The 15,197-nt window shown below is 43.8% G+C and overlaps 2 protein-coding genes across 12 annotated transcripts in view; one reads left to right on the top strand and one right to left on the bottom strand.

The window, feature by feature from the left end:
- MICU3 (mitochondrial calcium uptake family member 3) overlaps positions 1–1,576 on the bottom strand; it is a 54,337-nt gene extending 52,761 nt beyond the window's left edge. For 7 of the 10 annotated variants that reach the window (XM_065061011.1, XM_065061009.1, XM_065061018.1 and 4 more), the window contains exon 1: positions 1,228–1,575. In XM_065061011.1, the coding sequence (XP_064917083.1) occupies positions 1,228–1,509 (282 nt within the window). In that variant the 5' untranslated portion in view covers positions 1,510–1,575. Of the gene's footprint in view, positions 1–1,227 lie in introns of all 10 variants that reach the window. The other 3 variants (XM_065061015.1, XM_065061016.1, XM_065061014.1) reach the window with 1 other exon arrangement.
- Positions 964–14,230, top strand: FGF20 (fibroblast growth factor 20). 2 transcript variants are annotated; one of them, XM_021285829.2, is made up of 3 exons: positions 964–1,174; positions 12,145–12,248; positions 13,112–14,230. In XM_021285829.2, exons 2-3 carry the CDS (start codon positions 12,219–12,221, stop codon positions 13,355–13,357), a joined length of 276 nt encoding a protein of 91 aa, XP_021141504.2. In that variant the 5' UTR covers positions 964–1,174; positions 12,145–12,218; the 3' UTR covers positions 13,358–14,230. The 2 variants fall into 2 exon arrangements, with proteins under 2 accessions (XP_021141504.2, XP_064917092.1); XM_065061020.1 differs by lacking the exon at positions 964–1,174 and adding an exon at positions 1,718–9,846.
- The last annotated feature ends 967 nt before the right edge of the window (positions 14,231–15,197 follow it).

Here is a 15,197-nt window from a genome sequence, read left to right as displayed (position 1 = left end):
GCCTTATTTGCCTGGAAAGACAACCAAGAATTAACACTGGATAAATAAAACAATTTAAAGTTCTGTCAAATCAAAACAGAACGAAAGGCTGAAAGACTCTGTCTTTGGTCTTATAGCCACAGCAACACGCTCAAGACAAAAAGTACATGAATAATCAAAATTACCCGGCTCAACCTCCCTCCAGAAAGGATGCTGCCAACAGAATCTGCCTTCAGGCTAACAACTCAGAGCAAAAGGACTGACAACATTCACTTAAGCCCAAGGCCTCCATTGCAAAAACACAGATCCTCTTCCCAAACATAACATACACTTAGTCTATAGAAAGCAGGCTGTTTGCACTACTGATTTCCAGCTTTACTAGATGCCATACTGACAAACCACCTAACCACAGCTCTTGACATTTCCCGAAATATCTAATTTTTTTAAATGGAAAAACGCCTATCATTGCCATACATTATGTATGGCACTGTGCAGGAAACTTCATTTTCCAGGTTCACGTCAACTGTTTTTCGTTACCCGTGGTCAACTGGTTAATCAAGCCATGTTTTCGTTTAATTAGTCCAACTGAGGCATCACTTGCTTGCACCAAGGGCTATCCTACCACTTGTTACGAAGCTCTGCATAAACCTTTCACCCCACAGAAAATTTTATACTACACATAACTGTCCTAAAGAAGACGAACACAGGTTTGGCACTATCAGCAGCTGTTCCATCTTCAAAATAATATTTTCCATTAAAGAAAGATTTGATTAGGACAGCTCCAGAGACGAAAAGCAGAGTACGAAGCTCACGGTTCACACTCTGAGGTGCAGCGAACGTGTGCCAGCATCCACTGCCTACCACGGCGCTTCAGTGACAGCTCCTGTCCCCCGAAGGAGGCCGAGTGACAAGCTCCTGCCTCTGCCTCCGTCTCCCGGAGGACCTGCCCGAGCAGGCTGCCTCGCCTCCCAGCCCAGGGCCGGCTCCACGCAGGGTCACCTCTGCGCGACAGCCCGGGGAGCGGCTCCACCGCCGCCAGACGCCGCCTCGCAGAGACGTCTCCACAGCGAAAGGGCGGGAAGCGACGTTCCTCCATCCCCACCGGCTCCCCCGGCAGCTGACAGCGTCCGGCGGGGTCCCCAGCACCCCGAGCCGCCCCACCGAGCGCAGCACCGAGCGAGGCCGCGGTGCGGAGGTGAGAGGCCGCCGGGCCGTGATGCGGGACGGGGGCGGCGCGCACACACCTACCGTTTCCCTGGCAGCGGCCGCCACGGGGATGGGGAGCAGCGCCCGGGACCCGCCCGGCTCGGCGGCTGCCGGCTCCCGGGGGGGCTCCCGTCGCCGCTCGGACAGCCGGTACCCCATATACCCGGCGAGAGCCCCCCCAGCCGCGCAGCCCAGCTCCCGCCGCCACCGCCTCACCGCCGCCGCCCCGGCCCCGCCGCCGGACCACAGCCGCCGCACCGGCTGCGGACCGGGCGAGGGGCCCAAGCGGCGGCGCCACCGCAGGAGGCTGCGCAGGGCAGCCATACCCGCCGCTCCGCCCCGGCGACCGGCGGACGGAGCCCCCCGGGGTGCCGGCAGAAGCCTCGCGAGAAGCGGGGAAGGGGTGGAGAAGCGAGAGGGCCCTGCAGTCCCCGCCCCACGCCACAGGCCCCGCTGCGCCGCCGGGAGCGGCGTTGTAGGTGGTCAGGCGCTCTGCACCCGGCGTACCCTCGGAGTCAGCGGCGGGGCTGGAGGCACCGGCTCCCGCGCTGGTTGCGGCAGGCGGTGCCCGAGGGGCGGCCGTGGGCCGGGCGTGACTCCCGGGGCAGGCAGCGGGACGTTGTGTGCCCGCAGCGGGCTGCAACCGAGCTAGCGGAGATACGAAGTGGTTAGGCCGAACGTGGAGAACAGGCACGGGCCCGAACCCGGGCAGTTAAAGCCAGAATGCCTGGGAAGGATGACGCGTGGAAGCTGCCGGGACTTGAGGCTTCACTCGTGCGTGGGCCTTGCTGCAGTTCGGCATGTGGAGTGCAGGCTGTGCGTGCCCAGTAACACCCTCCAGAGCCTAACGCTGTGCTGTAGCCTTGCTCCCGGGGGAGTGTGTCCCACGACCCAGCAATAAGTCTTTGCAGAAACCTAGCACTAGCTTTGTCAAAGGAAGGGTTTCCAACTGTGCCTCCTTTGCCTTGTAATCCTGAAGACTGGAAGCGGCTGCAGCATCATGATTGTTCACTGTTTTACTGCCAAGGCTTGATTGGAAGCATCCGGTGATCCTAGTTACCCATATTTGAATAAAGATGGCTGAGACTGCATCAGTCCTTTACAATCTAATAGTGTCCAAACCTGCTTCCAAAGTCTTGAAAACTCTTGGTGCCTTCCCAATATACAGCTGAAACTAAAAGCATGAGGATTGTTTCAGATAAACTGAAATTAAACAGTGTTACCTGTGATGCTTATCTTTGGTGTATCAGATCTTTGATTTTAAAACTTACTGAATGCTGACAAATAGTCTGGCAGACTATTCCATATTTCTTTTTGAACTGTGCTGTAAAGTGTCCATAGGCAGCACTTAGTTCCACAAGGAACAGTTTTTACAAATGAATTGTGAAATAGAGCTGAAGAACTTAGAGAGTAGTGCTGTCCTTTACCCATCTTAGACTGATGTAGATAACATTCCTTCTGTTTGGTTGCTTACTGCATTGTTGTATTTGGACCCAATTTAAATAATCACAGTATCACAGTGTGATGCTCTAAATACCAGTAGGCTGGAAATTTCAACCTTCCCCAGGTCTATCTGACCTCTCCCTCTAGTACCTCTCTCTGTACCTCAGGTTCTCAGAAAAGAGTGATTCTCCTAGCCCCAATTTCAAATGTATTTGCTGTTCCTTTCATTTCAAAGCAACCTCAGACTACAGTATCTCCTGCCATCTTATACCCTTGTGTTATGAAGCCCTGTCATCAGGAAACCACAGACACCTGCCATGTCAGCAGCCTGTCCTCATAAATATTCATAGTTGCAGACAGCCTCCTTAGCATAACCAAGCACTAGTTAAAAAACAGTTAAAGATGAGCACGTTCTTTTGTCCCTGCCTAGTGGTGATGGGCTACAGGCCTTGTCAAGCTGTTTCATGTTACAGCACTCATGGTACAACCTGTGTTGCAAGGTACACTACCTGGAAATTTCATAAGCTGCTGTGGCAGTTGCACAGCCCCTGATGAGATCCTTCAGTAGGACAGCTGATGGCTCTTTAACACCTTTTGTGTCCCACTGTGGGTTTCCTCAGGCACACACCTAGAGCAGTGCCAAGGTGCTGACAGTCCCATCCTCCATTACCCTGGGGCAGGGTGACTTCACCTCTACATGGCTGGAGGGACAGGAGGAATGGGACCCTCCGTCGATTGTCAGAGTCCTCAGCAAAGGAGGTGCCCAGAGTAGCTGAGAAGTTTCTGAACAATGTTATAATAACCACAGTGAGATCTGAGCAGGCTATAAAACAGGGCCTCTGCCAAAGACCCCCTTGGGGTGGTCTTCTCGGAGCAGCAGGTCTGTGAAGCCCTCCCCAGGCAAATGATTATTTATTCTGGGTACTCTTGGGTGAAAGAGGCCTCTAGTTTTGTTTCTTGTGAGTGAATGCATGCACGCTGTGGATCCTTATTATTGTTCTGTGGTCATACCCCAATAATCTCCTCAACTGGTATGCAAATCTGTGGTGTATGTTGTTGGAGTGCTACATAACTTATATAAACCCTGTTTCTAGTTGGTTTATTTGCTAGACTTTTCCAGGTAGAATAAAGTCCATTTTGGAACTTGTTGTCCACCTAAATTGACTTTTGGGATGCCTCCGCAACAGCTGTGGACAGACATTTCAAGTTACAGCATGCCTTACAACATATTTTTTGTAGTGGTCAGGTGCAGCCTGTCTTTTTCTTCTTTGTATAAACACGTTTTTTTCCAAGTTTCAGTCAGTTTTGCTTTTTTAAACCTAAATCTTTGCTGGCTTTGAATATAATTATGAAAAAGATTTCAGAAAAGACACAAACTGTTACTCATTTTAATAGATTTAAGACACTCCCATGCATTTTTAATTTCTAAGGAACATTTCAGTGTTACAATATTGTACCAAGGGAGAACTGTCACTATGTTTGTTGACTGACAGTCTGACAGATCATACAACTGTAAGCATGTCCAAGGTTGAATTACCTCAGAGCTATGTTTGGAAAGGCAGGTATCTGGGGTGAATGACAGAGTTACTGCATTTCTTTCAATACTTTAGAGTACCATAAGCCAATTAATCCCTCAAGTAATTCCCTTGACTTCATTACCCCATGCAATGCTACAGGCTTGGTGAAGAGTGGCTGGAAAGCTGCCCAGTGGAAAATGGCCTGGGGGTGTTGTTTGACAGCCAGCTGAACATGAGCCAGCAGTGTGGCCAGGTGGCACGAAAGGCCAGCAGCATCCTGGCTTGTATCAATAATAGTGTAGTCAGCAGGACAAGGTCAGTGATTGTCCTCCTGTACTCAGCACTGGTGAGGCCCCACCTTGAATCCTGTGTTCAGTTTTGGGCCCCTCATCATAAGAAAGGCATTGAGGTGCTGGAGAGAGTGCAGAGCAGGGCAACAAAGCTGGTGAGGGATCTGGAGCACAAGTCTGATGAGGAGCAGTTGAGAGAGCTGAGGCTGTTTAGCCTGGAGAAAAGGAGGCTGAGGGGAGACCTTATCACTGTCTACAACTACCTGAAAGGAGGCTGTAGCAAGCTGGATGTCCCTCTCTTCTCCCAAGTAGCAAGTTATAGGATGAGAGGAAATGGCCTCAAGTTGTACCAGGGGAGGTTCAGGTTGGATATTATGAAAAATTTCTTCATGGAAAGGGTTGTCAAGCACTAGAATTGGGCTGCCCAGGGAAGTGGTGGAGTCACCATCTCTGGTGGTGTTTATAGGACATATAAATTAGGTTCTTAGGGACACAGTTTAGTGGTGGACTTGGCAGTGCTAGGTTGATGGTTGGACTTGATGATCTTATGGGTCTTTTCCAACATAAATAATACTATGATTCTATGATTATTCCCATCTGTTAAAAACTGTCATTTTTTTCTACTTTTTTTTAATGTCTACTGCTTTATTTATCAGAGTATTATATGTACATTTCCCATTTCATCTCCAAACCTGAGCTACATCTCTGTACTGAAAAAGACAATATTTAGGTGTCAAGACAAAAATATTCTCAGATGCTTAGCATGACTGGAACTCAAGTATTTCTTCTGCAGTTACATGACTAAGCATTCGTTTTGGAAAATTTTGTAGAATATGGCTCTTGGAGCTTTTCAGTTCTAGCTGCTTCATTAGAAGACATCGTTCGCCAATACGATTACCTTTTTTTTTTAAATGGTCTACTTTTTCCATTAGATTGGAAAAGAAACAACATTTGGTCAATGTAGTGCCCCAAAGTAAACCTGTATTCTGAATGACTCATCAGTCACCTAAACTGTAGACATGAGTTATCTCCCTGTTCACATTGTTCCCCTGAAAATGGTGAGCCACGTTTTAATGTTTTAATGACCTTTCAATAACACCTTTAGGCTAATCTTTTTTTCACTTCAAAAACTCCAATACACATCTGTAACTACTTACACCTGGGTAAGTTGTTCGTCAGAACTTCCCTGGTGAGGTGTTTGCTTAGGAACCAGAGTGCAGTTTATCTGTGCAGCAAGTCAAAGACCGCAAGCTGTCTGTACGTCTTTCGTGCACAGATCCAGAAAGCATCTAACTGAAATAAATCAAGGTGGATTTTTTTTTTTCCCAGTGATCCACTTAAAGAACTAATAAAAAAGCTGACAAATGAGGCATTTGAATGTTAATATATGTGGAAAAGGTCCATTCTCACTGGATGTAACTGGCTGTAAACATGTGGTCACTACCTGGCTTCTCTATCCCATCTTGCTTATACAGGAGTTATTTATGTGTAGCCCCAAAACCATGGAGAACAAAATCATGTATCTCAAAAAGCCCTAAGAATTTCTCTCTTCATTTAAAGAAATAAAACAAAAAATGAAGGTGTGATAAATGTAGAACTTCCTTTCCGTAGGAAAATATTTTTTTCAGCATTACTTTTCCCTCCTCTGGGTTTTTGTAAATAGATACATATATATTTACATATACATGTATGTATACACGCATACATACCTGTAACTATATCAGTTTAGAAGAAAAAGTTCCAAATGCTTTTGAAGTCTGTATGTGTTGCATTTATAAGGCTTTAGATCATCAGATTATGACCTGATTTGTACATGAAGCCTTGAAAATGATTCTGTTCTTTTCTTCCTAGTAAATCCTGCACAAGAATACACCTTATTTTACTCAAACCTGCAGTGTGCTGAAAGGCTTTCACTGTAACTTCTGCATGTTCTGCTCATCTTGTTGAAAGCAGCTGACATGTTTTCTTGTCCAAATCTAGGAAGAATCTGTAAATGACCATGGTACACAGGTATCTCCAGCTGGACATATTCCTTTATGTTCTACTCAGTAGTTTTTGTTCCACCCTGCATTTGTTTTCTCATGTATTCATGAGCCTCCACTTCATTCTCCTAGCCAATATTTTATTATATAATTAAAATTTTATGGCTGGCAGAGCACTGTTGTAAGGGAGTTCTAAAATCAATGAAGGTGCAATAAATTGCAGGGCATGAACGTTTTACAGCTAACAATTTTTCCTTTTTTTTTTTTTTTTAAATCAACCCGATAGATGTATAGATCTCTCTTTCTCTCTCTTCACTCTCTCTCTCTATATATGTGATCTATCAAAGATTTCAGCCCGTTGCTTTCTCCACTCCCTTGGTAGCCAGCAGGTTTTGCCTGTGACAATATGCTATTCTTAGGAAATATGCAGTAATTATATTGTCTATAGAAGCCCTAACTACTTGCTATGGAAATAAAAACTCTACCACATATGTATTTGTTTAACAACACTGAAAGTGTGGTCTCTAGGAAGTATATGTAGAGTTGATTAGATTGTACTGTATACTTTAAGTTGAATTATGTACTCTTGTAAAAACACTCTTTAAAATTATTTAACTTCCCATGGTATAGTCTAAGAAGGTGTAAAAAAAAAATCTTTAGTGTTATCTTTTCCTGTCACATGACTAGTGCAAACACCAAAAAAATTCTTATCTTTTTGTTTCTTTTCTGGTACTTTATAAAACAGCATAACCGGTTTAGTGCCCAGACATTAAAGACTCCACTCGGAAAAGATCCACATTATGTATTCTGCTCTACTCTAAGCCTTTCAGTTATATAATAGGAAAGATTTAGCCATAAGGGTCTTCCAGTGTGTAATGGTTGAGGATTTTTTTTTTTAAATCTTCTTTACTGGGGACAGTGGTGCCATCTAACCAGAAGAGCTCTGTCCTGTTTGTAGGACTTGGAGGGTAGTGCTTGTTCCTGGCAACATTATCCATAGTGGTGTATCTTTAGGCTCAGCTCCATTTAGCTGTACCATCCTAGTGCATGTCCTGCAACTTAGCAGCTGTGATAAACAGTTTGATCTTGACCTATCAGTCATGTCAATGAAAATACTTGATGCGTGTTTCAAACGTTTTAGGTATATTTGAGTAATCGGTGTACAGGCTACTTGAAAAATAGGTGCCATATAGATTATTCGACTTTGATCTATTACTTTGATTTAGCTCTGCAATTAAGTAGATTTGGTTCAAAGAAAAAGCTCATTGGTTGATGTTTTACACTGATGTGATAATGTTTACACAGATGTGCTTTGAAATCTCAATTATGGTGGATTTTTGGGTCTCACCACATGACAGGCTTCTGTTATCTGAAAGGTAAAATAATATAACATCCATCTGTAACTGCCTTCAGAGCAGGTCCGCCTGTGCTCTCTTCTGAGGTGATTTATCTGATCATTGTATTTAGTGTTATTTTTTTCAGTTTTAAATCCCTCCACAGTAAATCACTTGCTTTAAAGCAGACTTTTTATAATTCAGGTGCACACAGGGGCAGTACTTAGGACTGCAATGATGAAAAGGTGTAGCATTACCTGCTTTAAAGCACCTGCCAATTAATTAGCCCTATACTCTCCATAGCAAATAAAGCTAAGCAGTCAAATCCATTTGATCTCTCAGATTTAGACTGTGACTGAAAAGACCACGGAGCAAGACAGGAGAACTAATCTTTCATGATTCTCTGCAACTTTTTTGTTTAAATGAAACCTTAAACCACCAAGTGACTCTCTCAAACTTTTGAAAGAATTAACTAGGAAAGTTCTTTGTGTTTTATACTCCAGTACCGTGTTTTAACGTTGGCAAGGAACTACATTGCGTATCTTCAATGCTAAGATGGGTCATGTAGGTTAAGCCCTAAAATGCATTAGACATTACCGAAAAAAAAACCACAAAACACCAAAGAAGGCAAAAGCCAAGCTCTTAGTTTTAATATACTGTTGTTTTAACATTGCTAATAATGAACATGTCTTTCACCAACATATTTGCACGCATGAACCATTCTGCTTAGGAGATGAAAAAATTGCATATGCTCATCTGGAACAGGACAGCAAATCCTAAATTTATTCAAAACACTGTAGAAAGACAATGGAGATATTTCAGTAGCTGAAAGTAGCTAATTTGTGATGCTCACAGACTCTGTTTACAGGCCCAATGCAAAACCCCAAAGAAGATGGATTAGATGAGTAATTTCTCTTTCTTCATCTCTGTAGGTTTTGAAAGTATCCCAAACCAGAGGTCTGCCCATTTATGTTTTCAAGACGTGTCGATATCCAAACTGTATAGATCCGTTTCATGTCACGTTAATGATAAATTAAATGTGAGGGAGAATTTGCAGAAGGGAAAACACCTCCCTGACGATGCCAATTTCTTTAGAAATTCCCCTCCCTGTAGCTGAAGTGATAAAAGGAAAGGATAATGCATGTACATTTTATTAGCGTTTTAGAAACGGAGTAGAACTGTCAGATCTTTGTGGTTTGGGTTTTTTTCCTTTTTTTCTTTTTTTTTTTTCTCTTTCTTTCATGTGTGTCTGGGCAGGTCTAACCCTCAGGTAACGCCCTTTCTCCTTCTTGCCTCCCGCTTCTCCTTGCACCTGTCCACGTAACGCTCTGCCACCTCCCGCCGGGCCCGGCTCGCGCTGCCCGCTGCCCGCTCCGTGCGGGGCCGTCCCCCCACTCCCCGCCTATCCCCGCCGCGCGTGTCCGCGCCCATGGGTGCGTGGCGGCGCGCGGCGGGGCGCGGGAGGCGCGCCAGGAGCTCCCTCCTCGCCGTCCTCCCAGATCAGAGGAAGGTGCGAGGAGAGGGGGAGCCGGTTTACAATTTCAAACGCAGCCTCCCCGCGGAGGGCTTCATTAGCATATGTCAGGGGGACCGCCGTATATATATATGTACACATGCGGGGCGTATAAACACCCCGCCGCCTGGCTCACACCAGCGCAGCTCGGCTCAGCACGGCTCGGCTCTGCCGGCTCCCCATGCTTGCGGCTCCGCCGCGCACCCCCACATGCCCGCCGGGACAGGCCGGCAGCTGCTCTCTGCCGCCGCGCCCTAGCCCGCTCGCCCCGCGCCCCCATGGCTCCGCTGGCCGAGGTGGGGGCTTTCCTGGGCGGCCTGGACGGCCTGGGGCAGCCGGTGGGCGCCCATTTCCTGCTGCCGCCCGCCGGGGAGCGCCCGGCGCTGCTCGGAGACCGCCGGGCCACGGCGGAGCGGGCGGCCCGCGGCGGCGGAGCGGCGGCGGCGGCAGCAGCAGCGGCGGACCTGGCGCACTTGCAGGGCATCCTGCGGCGGCGGCAGCTGTACTGCCGCACCGGCTTCCACCTGCAGATCCTGCCCGACGGCAGCGTCCGCGGCACCCGCCAGGACCACAGCCTCTTCGGTAGGCGCGCTGCCCGCGGGCGTGTGCGCGTGCTGCCTGTGCGTGTGTGCGCGCATCCACAGGTGTGTGCGTGTGTGCGTGTCCGTGTGCGTGTCCGTGTGCACCTGAGCGCATGTGTGTGTGTCGGGGCGCGAGTCGCCGTGCTCTCAGGCGGGAGGTGCGGTGCCCGTCGTGCTGGGGCAGGTGTATGAGCTTCCCCTTCAGCACTGAACCGTGGGGGCTGCTCGCGGGCTTCAGAGCGGGGTGGTGAAGGGGGGCTGCACGTCCCATGCAAGCCCAGAGATGTGCACACATATGCCTTGCTCAGCCTGTGCTGGATGTCTATAAGTGTGTGCATATGCCTGCAGGTTTAGTGGGAAGGATCAAAAGTCAGGCCGATGCTTTTTCTTTTCAGTGTATGTATGGGAGCTTCTTGAGTCTTTGTAGAGTAATAGAGATCATAGACTCAGACGTGCTGACCCTTAGGTGCATTAGGCTGCTTTGTTTTGCAGGACAGAAAGCTGGATCAGAGTGGCCTAAAATGCCGCTTTGCTCAAATACTTAAAACACTTCCCAAGTACTTTCTCTGTCAATAAACCAAAAGGAGGTGAAGACAACACCAAAATGTAAATGTTTCCTGTGATATAAAAGTAAATCCTAAATAGCAGTTGTAGGAACTGGACATCTGAACAAACCTGCCATTGGCAGCTACATGTGAGATTTTGTGTGTATTGATTTAGCAGTCATAAAAAGGTGATTAAAGAGTTTCCTATCATCCTCCCCATAGTCAAAACAATCTGCTGGAATGCCTCTTAATTGCTTTTATAACACATGGATGTTTTCAGCAGTAAAAAAGCAGTAGTTAAACAGACAGTTCTCAGAAAGAAGATTTCCTACAGCATGTAAACATGAAATAAATCTTTGCTTTAAAAGAAAAAAAAAGTTAGCCCCAGATCAAACATTTACTGGGCTTTTAAGAAATGTTCTTCCTTTATTCTACCACTATTCTCGGCAAGTTTGTCTGATGTGGTTGCTTTGTGGGTTGAGTCACCTGCTTATTATCGTTTTGAAAAAGGGTGGCTTTGAAAATGATACCAGAAAGACAAAATACCTCCACCTCTTTTTATGGGACATTGTGCTTTAGGAACTGGGAAACCAGGATGATTTACATGCAATAGACTTTTTAATGCTTACTTTTTGTAAAGGATTTATTTTCTTTACTGCTTGGTAACATAAATAAGAAACCTGCCAAAGCTCAATTAAAATTAAAAACATTTTAAATTATTGTATAGTACAGACAGTCCATCTCTCTGAGAATAAAAAGAGTAATCATAAATACAGCAAATAAACAAAAAATTGTAATCAAAATCAAGTGCACTATTGAAAACCACTTACCTTACATTCAGATTTCTTTTTAACGTCAGGGCTGCCGCACAGCAAATTCTTATGTACGATTCTAGAACAACTTATTTTTGAGGCTTTGTTTACATTGATAACTTCCAAAAAGTCAGTTCACATGTTCCCTTTCTTTCATGTTTTATATGTACTGTAATCCGTGCTTATCAATTGGTTAAATATGTTGGCATACCCTTGCCAAATTCAGGCTTCAAATAGTGCCTCATCTCCCGAATACCTTATATTATTAATATATATTACATTTTTGGGCAAATGTAATATAAATAATGCTATAATCCAAACATTAGCAAATAAAGCAGCATATTTCATGCACAAAAAAGCCTGCACTGGAAACAGCAAGTTGTGTCAAGAGGTGTGGGCCTATTTGCTAGATAAGATGTCTGGCAAATTATTTTTTTTCCCTGTGGGTAGATTCTGTTACATAAAATTCCCATCTGTACTTTGATTTCCATTCAAATGATCTAATAATGGATGTGTTTTTTTAAGATAATGCTATAGAGAAAGCAAAGTATATTTTCAGGTGATTCAAACCTATCTTCCGATGTTTGAATAGGCATTTAGCAAATAGTGTATACTCGTTATAAATTGCAACTGCATAGTACTGAAGGCTTTAGCCTCAGCACTCAATAAAATCCTCTCATATTCAACATATGAAAAAAAAAAAAAAAGGTTTCTAGGATTCTTTCTCCTAGATGAGGCTTCTGAGATTGCTTTCCTGTGAATGTTGTATGCATTTCCATGCAATATTTGAAACTTCAGGAAAAAAGTAGGCCACAGTTTTTGTAATATGTGCATTTTTCCACTTGCTTTCAACTCAGTTTTGGATGTTTTTATTTATTTTTGTTACAAGTTGAGTTAAATCAATCTCTCTTCTTTTTTTTCTTTCTTTGGATGTATGTTCAGGTATCCTTGAATTCATCAGTGTGGCAGTGGGACTGGTCAGTATTAGAGGTGTGGACAGTGGCCTTTACCTTGGAATGAATGAGAAGGGGGAACTCTATGGCTCTGTAAGTAACAGTTTCATGTCAGCTCATATGTGTTGAGGGTTTTATTCACTTCTTAACACAATGCAAACCCCTCAAGTAGCTAGCTAAGCAACTGGTAAAAAGTTAGTTATGGAACAAATAAACAACTCTGTCTTGCTTTATGTATAGTCTAGTGTTCCTTTACAAATCAGCAGGTGGTATTTCCAGGTGCCAGCTTTTTAACATAAAATGATCCTTTTAAATGCTGGAACAAACGGGACAATACCACATGTTACAGTTAGTTACCTCTGTTGTTTGAAAAGTCTGAATGGTGAAAGAGTACTGGCAGCATCTGTAGATCCTGACACTGGAATATTTGCATTTAAGAATGAAAATTAGCTTGTTACTCCTTACAGTTAATTTGTATCTGTTGAACAACTTCAACATGACTATAAAATTTAATCTTTGATAAAATGTGACAAGTGATGCATACCACAAAGAACACATGGAAGTACCATCCTGGTCTCTTAATTTGCACCCGTGTCCAGTCTCATTTCTTGAATGGTGGATACCCTAGAATAGAACTCTAGATAATCCAGTTCCTGTAGGTCAGGTGTATTTTGGTTAAATCATAAATGAGTAACGCTGCCTTAGAGAGTTACATAACTCGTGTTTAAATCCGAAATTGTATATATGCAGGTCCATTTTTCGAAAGGATGAAGCAGGTTTCCAAACTTAGTGTCAGGTCTACATATTCCACATGCTCTTTTTGGGTTGGGTTTATTAACAGCTAAATGAACAGTAAAGCAGCACAAATCTTAAAACATTTTGTTTATCTTTTTTTATGTATGTTCAGATATCTAGCAACAGCTTGACTTATTTTTCTTCACTGTTTCTTTCTGTAGGAGAAACTAACTTCCGAATGCATCTTCAGGGAACAGTTTGAGGAAAACTGGTACAACACTTACTCATCCAATGTGTACAAACATGGAGATTCAGGGCGGCGATACTTCGTAGCACTTAACAAAGATGGTACTCCCAGAGATGGGGCAAGGTCCAAAAGACACCAGAAATTCACACATTTCTTGCCCCGGCCTGTGGATCCTGAGAGAGTTCCAGAACTGTACAAAGATGTGTTAGGATACAGCTGAGGAAGGAGGCAACTTCGGAAAAAACCTATGCTGGAGCTGTTTGATCTTGCCCCTGCTTTCATGGCAATACCAGTGTGAGGAACCTGCTGAGCTCTAGGGTGCTGGATGGGAAGAAGCTACTTTGTGATGGGCAAGCCTCTGTTTTCTAACCTTTGGATTTAGGAGACAAAGCCGTAAAGCTGAGAGTGGACCGGCCTCCTTCAAACCTGCTGAACTGGTGGTAGCCGGTAACCAGAGGGAAGGTGGAGTGTGACTTTTTGAAAAATAACAAACTCTTGGCAATGTTGTCTGAATTACTTGTGGTCCATAAATTAACAAAGAACTACCTACGTCGTGTGGATGAGACAACAGCTGGAAGAATTAGAAAGAAATAGACTGTTAAGTAGTAATTAATCCTGTGAACTGCATATGAAGTTTTAGTGGCTCCACTTTAGTGCTGGACCTTAGATGCTGATGCATCATAGTCAGAGCTGGAACTTTTCTTCAGGATGGACCTATTTATACATCTCCAGATAGCATATATTTATTTTATATATTTATTTATTAAAGAGTTTATTTTTTACTGGGATATGAAGAGAGTACAGGGAACTAACCCCAATGATAAATCATTTACAGTGCTAATATTTACTCTTAGTAGTGTCACAATACAGAAATGACATTATATTGCAATACATCGTAAACCTGAACATTTGTACCTCATTGTTTATCAGTTACAAATAAGGTTACAGTTTATGCACATACCATTGCATTGTGACTATCCTTACTTTGGAAAGAATGTGTAATTTTATTTTTTTTACCTGTGAGAGTGCCTTACAGATCTGTATTGAATTCAAATGCACATTTAATAGGGGAATTAAAAATTATTTCATTTTATCGGGTTTACTGTCATTTTTAACTTGAGAGTCTCTTGGCATTGTAGCATTTCAAACCTGCAACAATTGTAGAGAGTGTTTTGCAGTTACTTTGAAAGAAAAAGTAGTATTAGTTCTTGAAATCTTGATTCAAGTAATGTTTGATTTTTTTTTGCCAAATGATTCCTACTATCTTTACTAACACACAAATAACTATTCTCTGTATTACTTAAAATTTTCATGTAGGATTCTCACTAATGTATAAGATATTTTCATTATATTCCCTGTCAATATATTTAAGGGGAAACAGTGTCAGAGTAAGAAGTTTCTGGTATTGCTGTGTGAAAAGGTTGTGTGAGTGAAGTTTGTTTCTCCCCTGAGTACAGCAGAGCGTAAGGAGGCTACTTTCTTATCTTGACTCCTCATTTAGGGAATAATCTCAGCATCAGTTTTTGCGTGAAGACTGTCAGGACAAAGATAAGGTACGTCTCTATGCTAGCTACAGCTATGTAACAGGTAGATGGCACTAATTTAACTTAATTCAGGACTGTCAGTTATGTAACAGGAAAGCCTCTGCTCTCTGTAAGAATACTAATGGTTAATGACAGACCCTATATGATTTAGATCTAAACCTGCTGTAGCTTGCTGTCAGATAATTGCCACCTCTGTGGGAAAGGTTGCTCCAGGAGGACTGCAGGAAAGGCAAGAAAAGGTACTCCAGGAGAGGGCAGCAATATGTATTATATACTGTACCAGAGGTGGTCTTATGTTTCAGGTGCTAATGCTCCCACTGGGCTCCAGCTCAAGTTAACTCATATGAGTTCAGTTTTGTGGAAGCATATACAATTCAAGTACTGCATGTACATCATTTATATCAAATCAAGGTATGAACAAAAAGCGTTTTCCAATATATAACACACTTGTTAGAACCATCACTGTACCAGGACCTCTTCCAATCTATAATGGGAAGTGGATCAACATAGATTACT

This window comes from Columba livia, chromosome 4, assembly GCF_036013475.1.
Source record: "Columba livia isolate bColLiv1 breed racing homer chromosome 4, bColLiv1.pat.W.v2, whole genome shotgun sequence".
Taxonomy (NCBI): Eukaryota; Metazoa; Chordata; class Aves; order Columbiformes; family Columbidae; genus Columba; species Columba livia.
This window is presented reverse-complemented; position numbering and strand designations above follow the sequence as displayed.